The 19,351-nt window shown below is 41.1% G+C and overlaps 1 protein-coding gene across 2 annotated transcripts in view; it reads left to right on the top strand.

Annotated features, from left to right (window-relative positions):
- The window catches only part of znf423 (zinc finger protein 423), a 202,600-nt gene that overhangs the window by 35,963 nt on the left and 147,286 nt on the right, over positions 1-19,351 (top strand). For both annotated transcript variants that reach the window (XM_088339933.1, XM_088339932.1), the window contains exon 3: positions 2,792-2,986. In XM_088339933.1, coding sequence (XP_088196059.1) covers positions 2,792-2,986 — 195 coding nt within the window. The remainder of the gene's footprint in view (positions 1-2,791; positions 2,987-19,351) is intronic.

Here is a 19,351-nt window from a genome sequence, read left to right as displayed (position 1 = left end):
GTGTATAAGGCGCACCCCTAATTTTTTATCAAAAATCGGTATCAAATTTTGTTTCTCTTTTCTCAGGTCAAACTGAGCTTTGTACAGTAAGTGACAACCATTGTTAGATACTGCCAGAACCAGAACAAATGGTAGACCCAATCGCGTAACGTTTCTCACAAGTTTACTGAAATATCGAGGAAAGGCTGCGCCAGCGATCCGGTGCTCGCTGGACGCGGGAAGCAAGCTGCTCGCGGGATCGGAGTGTGTTCCGAATGCGGAAGTGTATCTTCCAGAGCGAGACATTGTAGCGTAAATAGACGGAAAAAAAGGACGTTAGCCGGGACGGGAGATCAAAACGTGGAAAACGGGTGACAAAACAGGACTGACGGGAGTAAGAGTCAAAAATGCTTGCCTTGTCAAAACGGAGGTTCGCTGACGGACTGACAACAGGTGAGTGACGGGACGGAGCTTAAGTAGGACTAGAAACCAATCAGGAGGCCAAACGAGCGCGCACTGGTGAAATTAATCAGTCCTCATGACAAGTAGGTGCGGTCATGATAAAAATCAGTTTTTGACAACATAAACTATGACCACAACACCCACGTAAAATTTACGATGTATTTATATACTGTCTTTCAAAGTTCATTTCATCATCACCCAGTTGTTTTCCTCTTCATGCTCTTTTGCATTTATTTCTATCTTTCAAGATAACTTTCTTTTCCTTCCATTCTTTAACATGCATTTCTTGTCCCGTAAAATAGCGATACTGAGGTAAAATCCAATGGCTTTTTGTAGGTCATCTATATCACTGGAGGTCAAGTGGTCAGAATTTGGCGCTCTGATCGCCACGACCTGGGTTCAAATTCAATTGCATTCTATGTTTTGCGTTTGTTGTCAGCGATTCTGTAAATTTTCATCTATAACGCCCACCCAAGCATTGAGTACTTTTTTTTTTAGGGGGAAAATGCGTTATACAGAAGTCAATGCGATAGATTAACATGAGACATTCTTTAAAAAGATGAGGCAGGATAATGGCGTGACCCATAACAAACACATAAACATGAGGTTGCCTCACAAGTGCAAGTAAGATGGTTTCATCTGGCTCGTCTTGCTGTTGCCATGGCAGCAGGTTGTATTGGCATGCACTGGATTTGGCACTGCCCTTACCTCTGGCATCACAACCCCCTGTTATGCATACGTGTATGTGTGAAAGCGTAGCCTTTTAGGTACCATATACACACCATATATGAAAGTAATCATGGTGACACTGGATATATTTCTTTTTGACTCGACACAACTTGTGATTTTTACATTATGAACTGATTGATTTTTTTATTTTATGGTTAAACATCACATCACTTGTCCATTGAATGTTTCTCAGCAACAATGGTTACATTTTACAGTTTCTTAACTGTAATTTATACTGTTGTTGTTTTTTTTTTAACATTCATTTACTGTATTTCCATCATTGATCATACATTTTTTGCATATTTTTTGTGCAAATTTGAGCCTACCAGTCCACGATCTCTCCCTGGCCAGACGGTACTCTCACCACTGGACAGATGGCCTACACCCTCTTTCTCTTCATCCTTATCTCTCTATCGAGCCCTCCTCCTCTCCTTCCATCACTAATGTCCTCTCCCACCGCAGCCCATCACTGCAGTCCCTCGGTCCCCGCCTCCCGCGTCCCCATTTCCCATCTCACCTCTCTAGGAGAAATGAGTCTGGCGGTCAGATTTTTGGCTACTTCACCTTCTCATGTTTATCTTTGATTTTCCTGTATTCTTTGGGAAGATTTTTTTTGGACCGGCTGATTTTGGAATATGTGATTTTTATTAGACCAAGCGTACGGCCCGTCGGCTAATTTAATCTGGCCTGCCATACACTTCTAGTATAAGAAGCGAGTCTTTAGGTAATTTGAATCTAAAGCTATAGATTTAAAAAAGAGATACCAACCAAATATTGTCTCTGGCCGCTAGAGGGCAGAAGTGTATCTGCATAGCATGTTTAGTTGGTTTAGGTGTAAAACTGCATTCACTCGACTGTTAGAATAAACCTGTTAACAAATTGACATCCCTGTACTAGACCCTGCAGTCACCTTTGAAGCAAACTATCATATTTTGTGTTATTTGTCTTTAAAGAGTTTTTCTGAAGTGTCCCATTACTTTTGTATTTTGACGTTGAGCCATATTATACCACTAATTTTTCTTGCTCACATTTTAAACAGAGAGTTGCTTCTTTCATTAAATATACTGCAATCAAACGTTTCCCTCTGCACAAGTAAAATTCTGCACAGCAGCACTTCCATTTTCTATTTATCCTTTTTTCCTCACCATGTCATCATTTGTGAATCCTGCTGGAATCTTAGCATTTATAAAGTGATAATAAGGTGTGAAAATGGAGACACAATAGTGCAGAGAGCATGGGGCTAGAGAAACCTTCCACACACATAGACAAGCACACATATGCTTGCACACATTCACACTATGGTACTTTCTAAAGCTCTATACCTGTTTGTTATATATACTGCAATAAATACCACACATATAATTACGAACATATGGTGGAGCTGGGAGGGCATCATTTGCACCCAGTCGCACAAGATTAAGTAGTAATCAGTTTAATTAATGAAAGTAAATGATGCCTAGACTTCCCAGAAAAAGAACAAAATAACAAAAAAAGGTTTTTTTCAGCATGATGAAAAAGAACAATGAATACATGATTTGAAGCATCACTACAAGTTAAAGCAAAATGGCAAGATCGTAGATGGCTATTTGATGTAATATTGATGCATATTATCTGTCCCCAGAAATCCCGGCGTCAGTCAAAACTGCGCAGCCCAAGGACAGCCAAGGGGCGGCGGCTGAGGATGCGGAGCAGGACGAGCCTGCCGAAAACGACTACGAGCTGGACGATGACTCCATATTCACTTGCGACAACTGTCAACAGGACTTTGAATGTTTGGCCGAGCTCACTGAACATAGAACCAACCACTGTCCAGGAGGTGAGTACTTTCCTTTCTTCCGTCCTAACTTCCTTTCTACCCTCCTTCCTTGTTTTGTTCTTTCTTTCTTTCTTTTTTTTATTATTTCTTTTTTTCTTTCCTTCTTTTTTTCTCTCTTCTTTCTTTTTTTTTCTTTCTTTCTTTCACTCTTTCGTTCTTTTGTTCTTGCATCCTTCATTCCTTCCTCCATCCTCACCTCCCTCCCCTTTAGTCCTCGCTCCTCCTTTCTCATAATTCCTTCCTGGCTTGCTTATTAACTTCCTTCCTTCCTTGCATACTTCCTTGCTTCCTTTCTTTCACTCTTCTTTCCTTGCTTCCTTTCTTCCTTCTATCTTTCTTTTCTCGCTCCATTCTCACCTCGCTCCCCTATCGTCTTCCCTCCTCTCTCTTCCCTCCTACTTTCTTTACTTATTTATTTACTTCTTTACCTCCTTACTTTCTTTATTTTATCCCCTTACTTCCCCTCTTTCTAACTTTTCATCTTCCTTACTTCCTTCAAATAATTGATTCCTTAAATGCTTACTTCCTCTTCTCTCTCTTCTCTCCATCTTCTTCACTGTTGCTCATCTCCTCCCTTCTCCTTTGCTTTTGTCCTTCCCTTTACCCTCCCACATATTTTTCATTGATTTCTTCTCTTGATTGTTTCTTCTCTCCATTCCATTGGTTCCTTACCGTCATTTCCTTCTTTTCAATCATCTCTTGCTTGCCATTCTTTTTTTTTTTTGCATGTGCTGAAGGCAGTGTGATGACTGTGCTGACTTACTTGTTTTTGCTCACTTTAAAAAAGTAGTTATATGATTTGGCATTTCCTGGTTGTGAACATGTTTGTGTTTCATGCAATGCTGTCCAACTATTAGCTAAGTATCAGAGGCGTGTTCAGGAGAGTGATCAGACATGTAGTCTCTTGATAATCGCTTGCCGCGCACTGCTGAACGTTTTGTAATCGCTCACTGTGATTGCCTTACTGATCCAAAATGGCCGACGACAGTACAATGGATTTCGTTCTACAGCTTGCTTTGAGCGAGTTGGCTGATATGAGCGACAGTTCGCATATTGACACAGTTAAGGTTATCCTAAACGCAGTGGAAGGGTCATACCTGTCTTGCATTGTTCACAAACATTACCAGGCAATGTAAGACGATATATTACATCGCCAACAGCACTCGTCAGGGTGAGATCCTCCATCTTCTGCACTGTCGACGCCATGTTGGAAATCAAAGTAAGCGGTCTTTCTCCCGTGATTACTCGGGCACGCGAGCGCTCAATAATCACTGGCCGTTCAGAAGCTAGCGATAGCTCGCGATAGCAATCACTCACTCTCCTGAACACGCCTCAGGTGTTGGGCTTAACTCACAAACAAGACATATTATATGCACATTTGCAGCAATACAGAGACAGAAGGCATACCAGTGCAAAGCAATACAATATTTCCAACAAATAATACAATTTATTCCTTGAATTATGAGACTTTTAAACACGACAACTTGGACATCTCCATTTATTATACACACACATATACTTGAGCCATTATTACTAATGCTGTAATTAATGGAAGAACTAAAAGGAACGCGGCAGGGCATCTGGTTCCTACAGATGAATCCAAATGCACGCTTAACAAGCCTGCTCACACACGTATGCACACTCGGGCAGCTAGGCCGTCTGCTGCCTCTAAGCATTTGAGTGTGCTGTTTACTTTGATATGGGGATGAAGAAGTGTATGTGTCTAGTTGTGTTTGCATTCGTGTGCGTTGGAATGTGTGTGTATGTGTGGGGGGGGATTAAACTGGTGAAGTGTTTTCACAGACTGATATGTCTCAGCAACCTCATCTTCACCTGCTGATTCAATATACCGTGACTGAAGAGAGGCACGTGTTGCACATGCTATCAATGAAGCCAAAAGTCTAATTATGATCTTAATTTCACTCTCCATTATTTAGATGTATTCTTATTTTTGCAATAATTTTATCATTTTTTTCATGACTCTTTTCACGAAATACTACTTATCTCTTTCAGTAAAAAAAAGGCATGTTTCACATTTATTTAGTGTACACTATTTTCCAGACTATGAAACGCACTTAAAATGTTCTAATTTGGCCCAAAATTTGACAGTGCGCCTTATAACCTGATGCGCCTTATATTCAGCACAATACAGCAAATACAATTGGAAATGTATACAGTAATTATTGGTTTACATACATTAGTTATTGGTTTGCTTTACCCCATGAGGTTTTACGGTAATACCATATTTGAGCAATGATTTATCAAATCCAAAAGTGGCCATTTTAAGACTCCAAAAGGACCAGTGACTAGTGACATCATATTGACACGTCTTTGCTTCTGAACAGTCTGACAGCCCCGTCACTGGATGCATAAGTATGATCAAAAAAGACCCCATGGGTTGTTATTATTCAAAAATAAAAACAAGTTTCAATATTGTCACAGTCCAGATATTCCTCATAAAACATGTGTATGACATGATTCCATTAGTTAGATTTTTTTCACCACTAATTATCGACTCTGCTCATGGAAGAATGTATGTACTGGTCGGTCATGCATCCAAGGGTTAAGTACTGACAAAAAACAAAACTAGTACAGAAAACGCATTTTCCTTTTAAAATCAAACATCACATTGAAATTGCAATACTGGTCTGAAAAATCACCATTAGTTTTTTTTTTTTTTTTTTCAAAATCGTACAGCCTTATCCAAAGGACACGTTAATTCCGCCAGAAAAAAATACCCACCTAAAAGCATTCCTGCAATGTTTGACGAGCTTGATTGTATCGGTCTGTTTGGCTTCATTACTCCTCTATTAAAGGTAATAGAGTCGTCAGATTATTTTCAATACTTCTGTTAACCCCTGATCTTGTGATGGACACCGCTCTTGACCAATTGCAAGCTTTTTTTTTTACGGCCCTTAGCCAACCTATAAGGGCCTGTATTGACCAATTCAACTTAAAAAATCATTGGCCAATAATGATTGATTCAAATGTGGATTGACACATTGGTTAGCCAATGTTATCCCACTGTAAATGTGTACAGACGCTGCCCTACTTAGGAACGAGGTTCCGGACGATCGTTCGTAAGTTGACGTTGTAAGTTACTTCAGTGCTATATTTTGTATGGAATGTATGTTTAACATTAAATAAGTAGGTTTAAGGCTTATGTTTAACATTTATATAAGTAGGTTTAAGGCTTGTATAAGTAACCTGTTTTGTCTTGAAACTGAAAAATAAAAGTGTAATTAAAAAATATGCTCAGTAATGTTACAAAGCAGGCTGAATGATAAAGCGCAGTACTGAAAAACAACACTACACATTAGGCGTTGACATTCTGTGGTCTGTTAAGCCTTTTGAGACTCCTTGTGATTAAGGGCTATACAAATAAATATGACTCGACTTGACTATAAAGATAAATAAAGTTAAGTTTAACTTACTTTTGGAAGAGTTAGACGACATCCTCCTCAGTGATAGATAGTGGTCGAAAAAAAGCGATCCAACCATCAAGCGTTCTTATTCCACTTATATTTAAAAAAAAAATGGCTCGCCTCTCCTTTACACTTTGCACCAACCATATTGCACGAGATATTAAACAATCAAAATGTCAAAGTTCTTAGTGCGCTAGAGATACAGTGCATTGTTTTTACACACGAACTAGGAAGTAGAAGCCGGATTTCTTCTTCGGGGTAGATGCTAGGTGACCTCTCACAGTGCCAAAACATGCTGGTAGCGGCGGAAAGAAGCACTACAGTAATGTCATGTACTCAGGAAAAGGGTGCACAATAGAAAATCTAACTCTCTACAATTTGTAGGCGACTGGTGGGCTTCCTATCTGTTATCAAACAGGTGCACAGAACTCCTTTCAGCTAACCCATACAACCCAAGGACAGGAGAAATGAAATGAAATGAATGGAGCATAAGCTTCCCAAGTCAATTTGGAGGCCACCGGTAATTTTCTTAAGACTCCTATCTATTTTAAAACAATAAACTTCTGTGATGTATCATTTATTATACTCACACGCCATCTAGCGACCACTGCATTTAAATACGTGATTCCTGTCTAAACCAATCAGAATGGGCTTACGTGCACGTGTTTTATTCTATCATCCAATCAGAAAGCTATGAAACGGTATAAGAAAAAGGCTCACGCTTCAGTCGGTGAGATTATTTCACAGCAATCCAAATCTCAAAGGTCTTATTTCATCCGGACATCGTTTTGTACCTGTACATACGGACACTTTTACTGTAGTCTCAATTCCATGTGCCTTATAGTCCTTTGGGTGCGCCTTATGTATGAAGAATATATGCCCAAAGACCATATGTGGGGATTGCGCCCTATAATCCGCTGTTCCTTATAGTGCAGAAAATATGATATTTATCGCTCCCATCGGAAATTAATTTCCTGCTTTCTTTACCATATTGTTTCTAACGATCCTGATACATTTTAAAAAGCTCAAAGCGGGTTATGAATTTTCCTTTTGGCTGCTCTTCGTACTGACACCAGAGCACTCGTACGCCATGTCGCTCTTACAACATCGGATGTGGCCTGTGATTTTCAGCACAGAAGCCTGGGGAGGGCGAGATGTTACTGTGCATCAGAGCTCAGAGAGTGCAAGTGGGAGAGCAGGAGAAAGGAATGCAACAAAATGATGAATCTTTTTTCTGGAGAATGAAAGCTTCATATTACAGGTTAATCCCACTACTCGGCAGGATGTGTGCTTGTATGTAGTGGTTTGCCTATGTAGATTCAAGCAAGAGTCTGATTCATCCGTGCGGATGAAAGTTGTTTTGGGACTGCTGCTTTCTGCTTATTATTGTGGAGGAGCTAGAATAAAAAGGTTTGGCTCAAGAACCCTTTTATGTTATCTGGTTCCGGCTCCCGAGAGTCAAAAAATAGAGACTTATGGAATGCATGTACACATACACGCTGCCTTTTTAAGGGCTAAGCATTATACAAATTTTTTTTTTGATATGATATATATTCCTCTCTTATATATATATATATATATATATATATATATATTCCTCTCTTATATATTGCCTCTTTTTTGTGGTGGGAAACCTCTTAGAGGCAGTTTACATGTGATTCTTTTAGTAACGCAACTTTAATGATTTTACTATAAATCAAGATAGAATTGAGCATGCTCCTGATTATGGTATTAATAACAGTTCAGACATATTTATTACATATTTGAAAAATAATCATTAAAGGGTTATTGGAGAATGAAACATTTTAAGGCAATTGTTTTGAGAAGTATTCCTCTAGGAAATGCATGAACGGGTATGTTATGATAATGATTAAAAATAAATTTTGTGTTCAACACATTCTGATCTTTAGAGCCCCACAAATTCAAAAATGATATATCAATTTTCAATTTTCACAATAAAATAAAAATCATTGAAAAATTACTTTCTTTCCATTAAATGTATGGAAAAACAAAATCTTAAAGTTGATAATGCACAACACATACTTTTGAATAGTACACACCGATACCAGACAGCAATATTAAGTGTACATAAAATAACTTCCTTTTTTGTAAAAGTAACTCACAATTTTAAGGAAGTACATGTGGACCCCAACACAATATTTCTGCTTGCATTTTTATATTAGGTTTTGTAATTGGTATTGGTACCCATTCATCCCTATATAAAGGCTTATTTTTGGGTGTTTTGCTATTTAATTGAAATGTTGATCTATTCAATATTTGTTTGATTGAGATTATTGTTATATTTTTGATTAAAATTTTTGATTGTAGTTAACATTTCACAGATCCATTTAGCACGAGGGTCATAGAGGCACGATTTACCTTGTTGTGAAGTATTTAAGCATAAATAAAAACATTTTTACTAACAGTTACTCCTGCCAAATACCTCAAATTAGAATGGAATAGAGTTAAATTACAATCCAAAAAAGCAATTCATATGAATATTGAATGAATATCTTGATATTATTATTCTTATTCTTCTTATTATTATAGTAGGAATTATTCCAAGTTAATCAATTTGCTTGAAAACAGGAACAGAACCCCAGGTTAATAAAACTACAATTAGCACTGACATAAAATCCAATAAATTGATTCCAGGAAGTGTATAATATAATATAACATACAATAAAAACACAAAAGTGCATCCATCCCACCTCCTTCCATTTAGCAGCGAATTTGACTAGTTAGTGTGCCTGAGTGGTCTTATTGTGGCAAGGAAATGACGTTGGAGCATACCCTCTATACTCTTGTGGCGAACGAGTCCCGGGTTAGCATGGAGCTCGAGCTATAACGCTGAATGGGTCCCATGTGCAACTGTGAAGCACCGAGTAATTCAGTGGCACTCTAGCAGAAGGCCTATAAAGAGGCGCCATTAATTTGAGAACAAATTGGACAAACACACTCGTACGCACACTGAGGCGCAGATCAATGACACATAAATGCGTGTTCGCCCAATCAAGCATGCACATAACCCCAAACAACACGGCAGCTCCTGCAACGTTTTACATTTAGCTGTGCCTTCTTTTTTTGTAAACCTAAAAAAGCTAATAGTGTTCTACCTTCCCTTTCCTCTTCAGGTATGTCTTTTTAATGACCAACCGTGTACGTGCGGTGCTTTTTGCGCTTTACATGCAAGGATCTGTCCTGTGGGTGTGCTGTGCCTGCAAGAGAGTGCGAGAGAGTCGCGGGAGTGTCGATGGGTCTCAGTAGGAGTCAGAATGTGGAGCAGGGGCTCCCCGAGGAGAGGAAGAGCGTAGAAGAGGAAAAAAAATCCCACAGATCAAATGGAGAACATTCTCTGGCCCCGCTATGCCACATCACATACGCACATACATGTAACCTTAGCTTAACCTCAGATCTCAATGCTTAGATTCAATTGTTTTCAGATGTGGGAATTTCATTTTTCTTTCCGTCAGGGTTTCGGGACACGTGGCTATAAAATAAGTTAGGATTCTTAACTCACCACACAATAGTAACAGTTCTGATTTGATAGGTGACGATGTGTTTGTAATATTTGTATCCGTTTTTTTAACAAATTCTTGAATGGCTGGTGATTAAGCTCAAACGGTCATCCATCTATCCATTATCTGCACCGCTTATCCTCAGTAGGGTCCCGGGGATGCTGGAGTCTATCCCAGCTATTTTCGTGCAGTGGGCAGGGTATACCCTGAACCGGTTGGCAGCCAGTCGCAGGGCACACAAAGACGGACAACCTACTTGGTCATTGACAACTAGGGACAATTTGAACCGGCCATTTAATCTGACATTTATGTTATTGGAACGTGGGAGGAAATCTAAGTGCCCGGAGAAAACCCACGCAAGCACAGGGAGAACGTGCAAACTCCACACAGGAAGTTTCGATCTCATGCCCTCTGAACAGTGCCGTACACGCTGACCACTGCACCGCCGTGCTGCCCCTCAATCATTTAATTCGAATTCATTTATATATATATTTTTTAAAATTTGAATTATGAAGTGGCCTTACTGCAGGAACGCGGGTTTCCTCCCACATACCAAAGACATGCATGGCAGGTAAAATTTTGGAATCTGTGTGTGAGTGAAAGGGTGTCCTTTTCTGTGTGCTCTTTGATTGCCTGGCAACCAGTCCAGGGTGCCCCCTGCCCAATGCCTAGAGTCAGTTGGGATGGGCAGGGAATCAAATTAAGTTTGCCTTTTTTTACTTGTGACTGCCACCACTGGCCAGAAGCATGACTGCATTCTTGGTGCTTCACACTGCATCTCCCAAATATTCTTAACTAATCTAAGGATGCAAGTTAAAAAGTAAGGGCCCGTACGCATCTGAGAATTGTAAAGCATAGATAATGTAAAAATATAAACAAACTTAATGTGGATATGAATACATATACATATATGCATCCATCCATCCATCCATTATTTGCACCGCTTATCCTCAGTAGGGTCGCGGGGGTGCTGGAGCCCATTCCAGCCATCTCCGGGCAGTGGGCAGGGGACACCCTGGACTGGTTGCCAGCCAGTCGCAGGGCACACAAGGACAGACAATTCGCTCGCTCATTCACACCTAGGGACAATTTGGACCGGCCAATTAACCTGACATGCATGTTTTTGAAAAGTGGGAGGAAACCGGAGTGCCCGGAGGAAACCCACGCAAGCACGGGGAGAACATGCAAACTCCACACAGGAAGGTTGGTAGCTGGATTTGAACCCATGGCCTCAGAACTGTGCCTCACACGCGCTAACCACCACCCCGCCGTGCTTCCCCATATATATATGTAATATACAATTTTATATTCAGTAATCCCTTGTTTGTCACAAGATTTGTGTTCTAAAAAGAATCTGCACTAGGAAAAATTAGTGTAGTAGAAAACCTTTATTTCTTTCAGTTATTATACAATTAGACAGTAGAGTCAAACAAATGAGTATGGTGCACATAGCAATAGGCAGTTGTTTTTGCTCTTCATTCTTCTAGGTAAAAAGATCCTTTTACACCAACATGCAAGGACGTAGGTTTTGTCGTTTGCTTTTGTGGGGACCAAATCACAACAAAGGTCTCGCGTGAATTAGGGAAAAAGCACAGCCAATCACGTTGGTCCCATGGAGAAGTACTACAGCTGATAAGGTGATTTAAGCCTTTCTGTGCTGCAAAGTGAATTTGACGTTGATTGATCAATCTTTTTGGGAAGGGGGGTTGTGCCTGAAGATATCAAATTGGTGGGGACAAAACAATGATTACTCGATATTGGTGGGAACACGTCACCTCTACGCCCTTGCTGACATATCACCATCGATCACGTTGGAAAACTGTAATGCCCAGCTCATCAAATTGCCCCATTCTTGAGCTACTCCCTGAAGTTCATTCAACAACAAATTACAAGAGAATTTTCACTTACTTAATGTAAATTTGGCCAGTTGTATTCAGTTTGTCTATATATTAAAGCAAAGAGATAATCTCAAACAGTTAGAGAAGATAAAGAGTGACTGTTAGCCTATAAGACTGAAGAACATATTTCTTTTCTTATTACATGAAATTAATCTGTTAGCCAGACATGCCTCCAGATCCTGATCATATGGCCAGAATGCAACCGCCTGTTGATAGCCGTTGACCGAATGATACCACAAAATATGGTCTGGTTTTGGTCTGATATCCCGGCCTTGCGGGGATGGAGTCCGGTTTGGGGGCCTCAGCATTACGTCACTGCTTTTTGCAGATGACGTGGTGCTGTTGGCTTCCTCAGGCTGTGATCTTCAGCTCTCGCTGGAGTGATTCGCAGCCGAGTGTGAAGCGGCCGGGATGAGGATCAGCACCTCCAAGTCCGAGGCCATGGTTCTCAGTCGGAAAAGGGTGGTATGCTCCCTCCGGGTCGGGGAGGAGGTCTTGCCTCAAGTGGAGGAGTTCAAGTATCTTGGGGTCTTGTTCACGAGTGAGGGTAGGATGGAACGGGAGATCGACAGACGGGTCGGTGCGGCGTCTGCCGTCATTCGGACTCTGTACCGGTCCGTCTTGGTGAAGAGGGAGCTGAGCCGAAAGGCAAAGCTCTCGATCTACCGGTCAATCGACGTTCCTACCCTCACCTATGGTCATGAACTTTGGGTTATGACCGAAAGAACACGATCCCGGATACAAGCGGCCAAAATGAGTTTCCTCTGCAGGGTGGCTGGGTTCTCCCTTAGAGATAAGGTGAGAAGCTCAGTTATCCGGGAGGGACTCGGTGTAGAGCCACTGCTCCTCCGCGTTGAGAGGAGCCAGTTGAGGTGGCTCGGGCATCTAATGAGGATGCCTCCTGGACGCCTCCCCCGGGAGGTGTTCCGGGCATGTCCCACTGGCAGGAGGCCCCGGGGGCGACCCAGGACACGTTGGAGAGACTATGTCTCTCGGCTGGCTTGGGAACGCCTCGGGGTCCCGTCGGATGAGCTGGAGGAGGTGGCTGGGGATAGGGACGTCTGGGCTTCCCTTTTAAAGCTGCTGCCCCCGCGACCCGACCTCGGATAAGCGGAAGACAATGGATGGATGGATGGATGGATCCTGGCCTTGTATGGAACCATAAAATGAGTTAACTTGAGAAACAGTCCACTGGTATTTAATTCTCCTTTTGCCTCCCGAATACCTCTGTTTACGGGGAGTTAATGTCCAATCCTCGAGTGCACTGCTTATGTTCATGCTGGAGACACACCAACCCAAAACATGCGAGGCATTGCAGACACTACAACACAGTGAGCGAGTAAAAGTAATAGACAAAATAGGAAGTCAGTGACAAATAGTAAACGATGTAACTGTCAAAGAAAAGGAACCCAAAGTGGTGCTGTCAGAGACAAATAGCAGGTCTTTAACCCAGACGCTCACGTTTTTGGCGGCATGAGTGGGAAAGGGAGAGTGTGTGTGAGAAAAGCAGAGCCTTTCCTCAGGTATTTGTGAGACATGTGTCAATTGAGAACATCCAGCTACACGTTCAAGTGAAGGGGTGCACAATGAATTCAAGGGAGTAAAAAACCAGGAAGTGGGTGGGACAGGTGAGGAGGAAGGAATCTAGACGAGGCTGAGGAGGGGTAAGAAAAAAATATGGTGGGATTGAAAAGTGGGTAGGAAAGACGAGCGAGCTGTTAGTGCAGGGGCCCTTGGGTGACTGGTTTGTCCCCCGCGGGACATAGCCCTTCTGCTAAGCCCCAACCGTCTGTTGCAACCCGCACTTTTTCTCTCTCTCATTTTCTCTCTCTTTTTCTCTCGCATTCTTTTTTCCTTTACACACATGCAAGCACCTCCCTGTGTCTGTCGACAGCATGGCAGCTGAGTCCTGCAAGGCCAGGACACTTATTAAAACCACAGATCACTTTCTAGTAGGAGGAGCTTGGTCGGAAACAAAATTACAGTCAGCCTCCTGCACCCTGTCCTGACACTCGATACGTGTTTGTGTCTACCAGGTCAGAAAATTAAATGTGATCATTCCCATAATCTCTCAATATTGTGAATGTCATTAAATTAGATTAGATTTCGAATGTCCTCCCACTGTATATACCGTATTCGTGTATAACGCGCATTTTCTTAACCTAAAAAATAACTAATTAATAATAATAAAGTTTGGGTGTGCGTAATATATATATATATATATATATATATATATATATATATATATATATATATATATATATATACACATTTTTTTTTCCTTTTTTCTTTTTTCTTTTTAGGTTTTACCGTATCTGTGCAATGATTTATCAGTCGATAACTGTAATGGAATCTGGTTAGTGAGAGTGCCTCACTACTGGACCATCAGTGATATAGATAATATATGAAAAAGCATCAGGTTTTATCTCGTTATCAAACCATTTTTACTCATGGTACCAGAGACAAATGTTAGACAATGGAGAAAACAGAAAGTCATTATAAAAGATATAAATAAACGCAAAAAAAAACCAACACACACATAAAGTTTAGGTGCGTGCTGTACAAGGTATTTTACTGTATTTGTGCAATGATTGATCTGACATTGAGAGTAAAAAAATATTTGATCGCTTCATGGTTGTGTTGTTTGCCCACGAATAAATACATGATAATTTTATACTTATAGATGTCATCTAACACAGAGAGACAAAACTTCAAAAAGAAAATCCATAAAGTAGCTAAAAATAATTAGTATATCATTGAGGGTCTAGGTTCTGGTCCGCTGACTTATCCCGGTTCGTCTTTCTTCCTCATTTTGCCAGCAACCAGGCGGGCCAGAGAAGACAGGAAAAGAAAAGTATAAGGTCAACATCAATCATAAACTATAGAATAGAAATGTGACTTATGTCTAGATTTAAACATTCCTCAAACATCTCAGGGGGCAGAGGCTTCCACAGCACCACATATTTCTTCTTGGTTCTTGGAGTCCGAAGAAGACAAGCTTTTTCCGAGCGGAGGCTCTCAGCAGGAACACAGGGGGAAATCAAATTTAGAGAAATAAGAAGGGGCATGTTGATGCAAATTTTTGTTTGTTAGTCACAGAACCTTAAAGTCACATCTTAAACGAACAGGGTAAATGAATAAAAAAAAACATTGAACATTGCATTGTCCAATTGTTTTTTCCATTCCAAGTGTATCGTAGTGTTGAATGTCTAGCAGTTGCAAGTGAGTGCAAAACATTTTGGGTAGGTCATTTTTACCACTTTTTCTTCGGTCAGTGTTTTTCTGTTACTTTTCCTGCCAACTTCCTTTCTTACCCTTCGTCTGCCCGTGTACCCCCTCTGTGCCGGCCTTACTCTTAGAGCGTTACATGTATATTCGTGTGTGTGTGTGTGTGCCCGCGCCCCGGGGTGGCCTGAAGATTCCTGTGCTAAGCCCTTGGCATAGATACAAGCGCATGCTCGTATGCTCATGCACAGTAATAGCGCACAGACACAGCTGGCTGCTGCTCAGGTTTTCCAGGGAGAGAGCGGCAGCCCGTTGTAAGCAGAGAGAGGGGAGGTGGAGTGGGTGGAAGTTGGAGGGGGGTGGTCACAGCATGAGGCGACGTAGAAGGGTTGTTGTGGAGTCATTTTTCATCACAGGGTTCATTTTTCACCGCAGTTCTTCCGCTGACTCCATCGCTCTATTTCTCTTTATCTGTCCTCTCCTCCTGCTACCCTCCCTTGATCCCGCTTTGTCTCTGCTTATCTTCCTTTTTTTCATGCGCCCCAACCAGCGTTAGGATTTACACATTACAAAGGAACTTTTCTCGGGTAACAAGTACTGTACCGCATTATTAATAAAAAATTAATAACACATCTGTTGTTACAACATGGTGTGTTAGTCCGCTTTTTACTAAAAGAGATATTACAATATCCTCCGCACAGTTACTGATGAATCTGCCAGGGTCAAGAAGGCTGGGTGTAGTACAACTAAATACAGGCGCTCCCTCAACACATGAAATGAAATGAAATGATCTGCATTTATATAGCGCTTTTCAAGTCAATGACTTCCCAAAGCGCTTTACATTGTGCTTCACATTTCCCAATAGCGGCCGTGATCTGTGCAGCCATGTAAGGCGCTAACCTGCTTATTGGGGGTATTGGGGGTTCAGTGTCTTACCCAAGGACACTTCGGCATGTAACACGGACAAGCCGGGATTCGAACTGGGATCCCTTAATCCTTAAACAATCGCTCTACCTCCTGAGCTACTGCCGCCCCCATTTCACATAAGGACGTGGAACTTCTCCTTTTGGAGATATCCTCCCTCATGTATATACTCTCATTCAAGCCATATTTACAACTATAAAATAAAATGCTGAAATAGGGCGTCAGTTCATATGCACATATTTGGTTGTGTGTCACCGGTAAAAAATGACGGGGAAAACTTAAGCACATAATTTACGGTAATAGTGTGCTAAATTTCGGAATTTTAATTTGTAATTGTTTTTAGCAATCGCCTTCCCTGGATAAAAAAGCAAACATGTTGGACGTTCCCCATAATTGGAGAAAGAAATCTTGGAGCAATTTGAAGCCCAAATACATGATGAATATGGAGTGTCTCGGCTAAGTATTCGTTTGTAAGCTTTCAAAATTGCGCAAGCGTAAGAATATGAAGTGTTTTGGAGGTTGGTGTGCACATTATTATTATTATTATTTTTTTTTTTTTTTCCCCGGCTATTTTAAACCGGTTTTAGGGGCCGATGTCTGTATATACGGCACTATGTAACAAATGTTTACCTTTAGAATAACTCCCTACTTTCTGTTTTCAGTAATCTGGGGGTAACGTAATTACTTTTTAAATGAAGTAACTAGTAACGGTTACTCGTTCATTTTTTTTTAATTAATGCTTCAAGACTGCCCCAAACCACCCAATTTTCAAGCCTTTCTCCCTTGTATTTGCTCTTTTTCACAGAAACTCTTCCCATCCTCATTGCCTCGCCAGTTCTCTTTCAGCCTAGTTTCTCCTTTATGAAATATGGATGGGAACAGTTTTGGGTGCGCTGAGAGGTTTGCAGTTCCGGGAAGGTGGGTGGGGGTGCGGGAGGAGAATTTAGGAAGCGGCAAGGGAAAGGGAGAGACAGAGAGGGAAAAGGATGGAGCCGCCGTCTCGGCAGACATGCCTTGTGCATGCACCTAAACACCTCACTGAGCAATCTGTCAACATGTCAGCAACACATGTTTGGTAAAAAAAAAAAAAGTGAGAGAGTGCTCGCAATGCGAGAGGAGCGCGTGAAAAAGATCTTTCCTTCTCCAGTGGGAGTAATGGCTCCCACCAGGGCTCTAGAAATGCTTTGAATTCAGCAGATTTCTATTGCAGGATTCTCCCCCGGGGGCGTCTTTTTACAATGCCTGCATCTCAGAAATTTGAGCCCGAGGACCCCTAGGGGCGTCCTTTCATAATGCCTGAAAATGTAGGGTTATATTGTGTGCTCTTCCCCGGGAGGCTTTTATTAATACCTGTATTCACTGCCTCTGGAAATTACACAGGCAACGCTGCAGGGGCCGTGGCTCGCTCCAGGAAGGGAGAAAGACATTTTTCTCTCATTTCTTTCTTTTCCTATCCAGTTTTCCTCTCCTTTTCCTCACCTCTCCCTATCCTGTCTCCGACTGCTTTGACTCGTTTTGTGTTCCCTGACTCAATGCGAGGATAAAACCAAGAATTTGCTGAAGGACGGAAGATGGCGTGCGCGTACTCCTGTGTGTGTTGTGTTTCTCTGTGTGTGTGTTGGCCCTACCCCGCCCCTTGTATTCAGCCTCACTTTGCTCAAAGGAGAAGAAGCTCTCAATTAAAAATGTAACTTCCCCCTTTTGTTTCACTCTCATCTTGCCTCGCTTTCTCTGTGTCCTTGTGTGCCTTGTGTGTAGATTTAGTGCAGGATAAATATTTGTCTGAGGAATAAAAGCCTACATCCATGGTCCACTGTACAGTGTGCATGTGTTTGCGTGCATGTGAGCGTATATAAGGGGCTGTTTGGGAATAAATCATACTTGCTTTAACACATAACATCATACTCTCACACATGCACAACTATACTCTCATACAAATATTATCATACCCATGTACACACACTACTATACTCTCCCACTCATACAATTCTACTTATATTCACACTACTCATAGTTACTATTATACTCTCATTTTCACTATTATACTCTCACCCATACTACTATACTCTTGTTTACACACTACTATACTCTGAAACACATACTAATATATCCCCCCACTACTCTAGATTTTCATACACAGTATTATACTCTCACAAACACTGCTTTTCTCTCCCACACACCTTTTAATTGCGATTACTAATAGGGTTTTTTTCCACACCTAGTGCAATTACCACCTCGCCTCTCAGTGTTGTTTTACTTTGGGTACTTTTAGTACTCATATATATATTGCACAGTTTGACGTACAACTCGTGTTGCTCCCATTGTAGTAGTGCGTGTCTGAGAGTAAAGTAGTGTGTGTATAACAGTATAGTATTGTGTGTATGAGAGTACTAGTATGTTTGATAGTGTATATTAGTTTTTCTGTTTGACTGTGTCTGGATGAGAGTAGAGTTGTACATGTGTGAGAGTATGCTGTTATATGTGAGAGCAAGTATGATTTACTTCTTATAAGTGTGTGTGCAGAGTGGTGGGACTACAAAACGATCGCTTCGGATTCCAAACATTCATTAGAATTTTTCTGCCAAAGGGTTTTGCAGCTTTTCTGTTTTTTTTCTGAAACTCTGTGTGTTTGTGTTTATTGATCAAATATTTACACAGTCAAATTAAAGAGTTACATATTTACATATCTTTGAATAAATAAATTGAATAGTCTCTGCGGCCAGATTTCCATCTTTAGTTTTTGTTTTTCTGCTCCCCGTTCCATGATGGAGCAATTACGCGACGTCACATGGAGGGTATTATTGCTTTCAGTGGTGCTGGTTGTTGTTGCTCAACCAGAGTTGCCATCCCATTGTATTAGAGCAAGAGTCTCCAACGCTCTGCCCGCGGGTACCAGGCAGCCCCCTTAAGAACGCTTGAGTAGCCAGCCGACAAGTTTTGAAAATAGCTAGTGCCATCGGGATTATCCAGGAAATTTGAGTTCTAACTTGCATGATGATTTAGTGGTTGACTCTGTCTATTTTTAAATCAACTTCTAATAATTACAACCTGATAATGACGTAGTGACAACATAGTGATTACATGAGATGTCCTTATAAAATATTTGTAGACATCACTGCTATTTCAAAAACTTAAATTATATTTTGGGAAAAACTAAAAATTGAAAAAAATGAAGATCATTCTATTTTTGAATAGCAGGAGTAATATAAATTTCAAGTTTTATACCTGATGTGTGCTTTATGTCACTGTCACAATGTTTCAATGGGCTGGGATAAAGTTGTCATGGGGCCATGAGAGGCCCATGTATGTAGGGGGTATCTGGATAATGAGGAACAGGCCATTCCCTTGGATTCCTGCACCCCTGCCAACAAGCAG

Source organism: Urocampus carinirostris, chromosome 7 (genome assembly GCF_059441175.1).
Source record: "Urocampus carinirostris isolate Australia breed hairy pipefish chromosome 7, RoL_Ucar_1.0, whole genome shotgun sequence".
NCBI lineage: Eukaryota > Metazoa > Chordata > Actinopteri > Syngnathiformes > Syngnathidae > Urocampus > Urocampus carinirostris.
The sequence above is the reverse complement of the archived record's forward strand: the minus strand, read 5'-3'. Positions and strand labels throughout refer to the sequence as shown.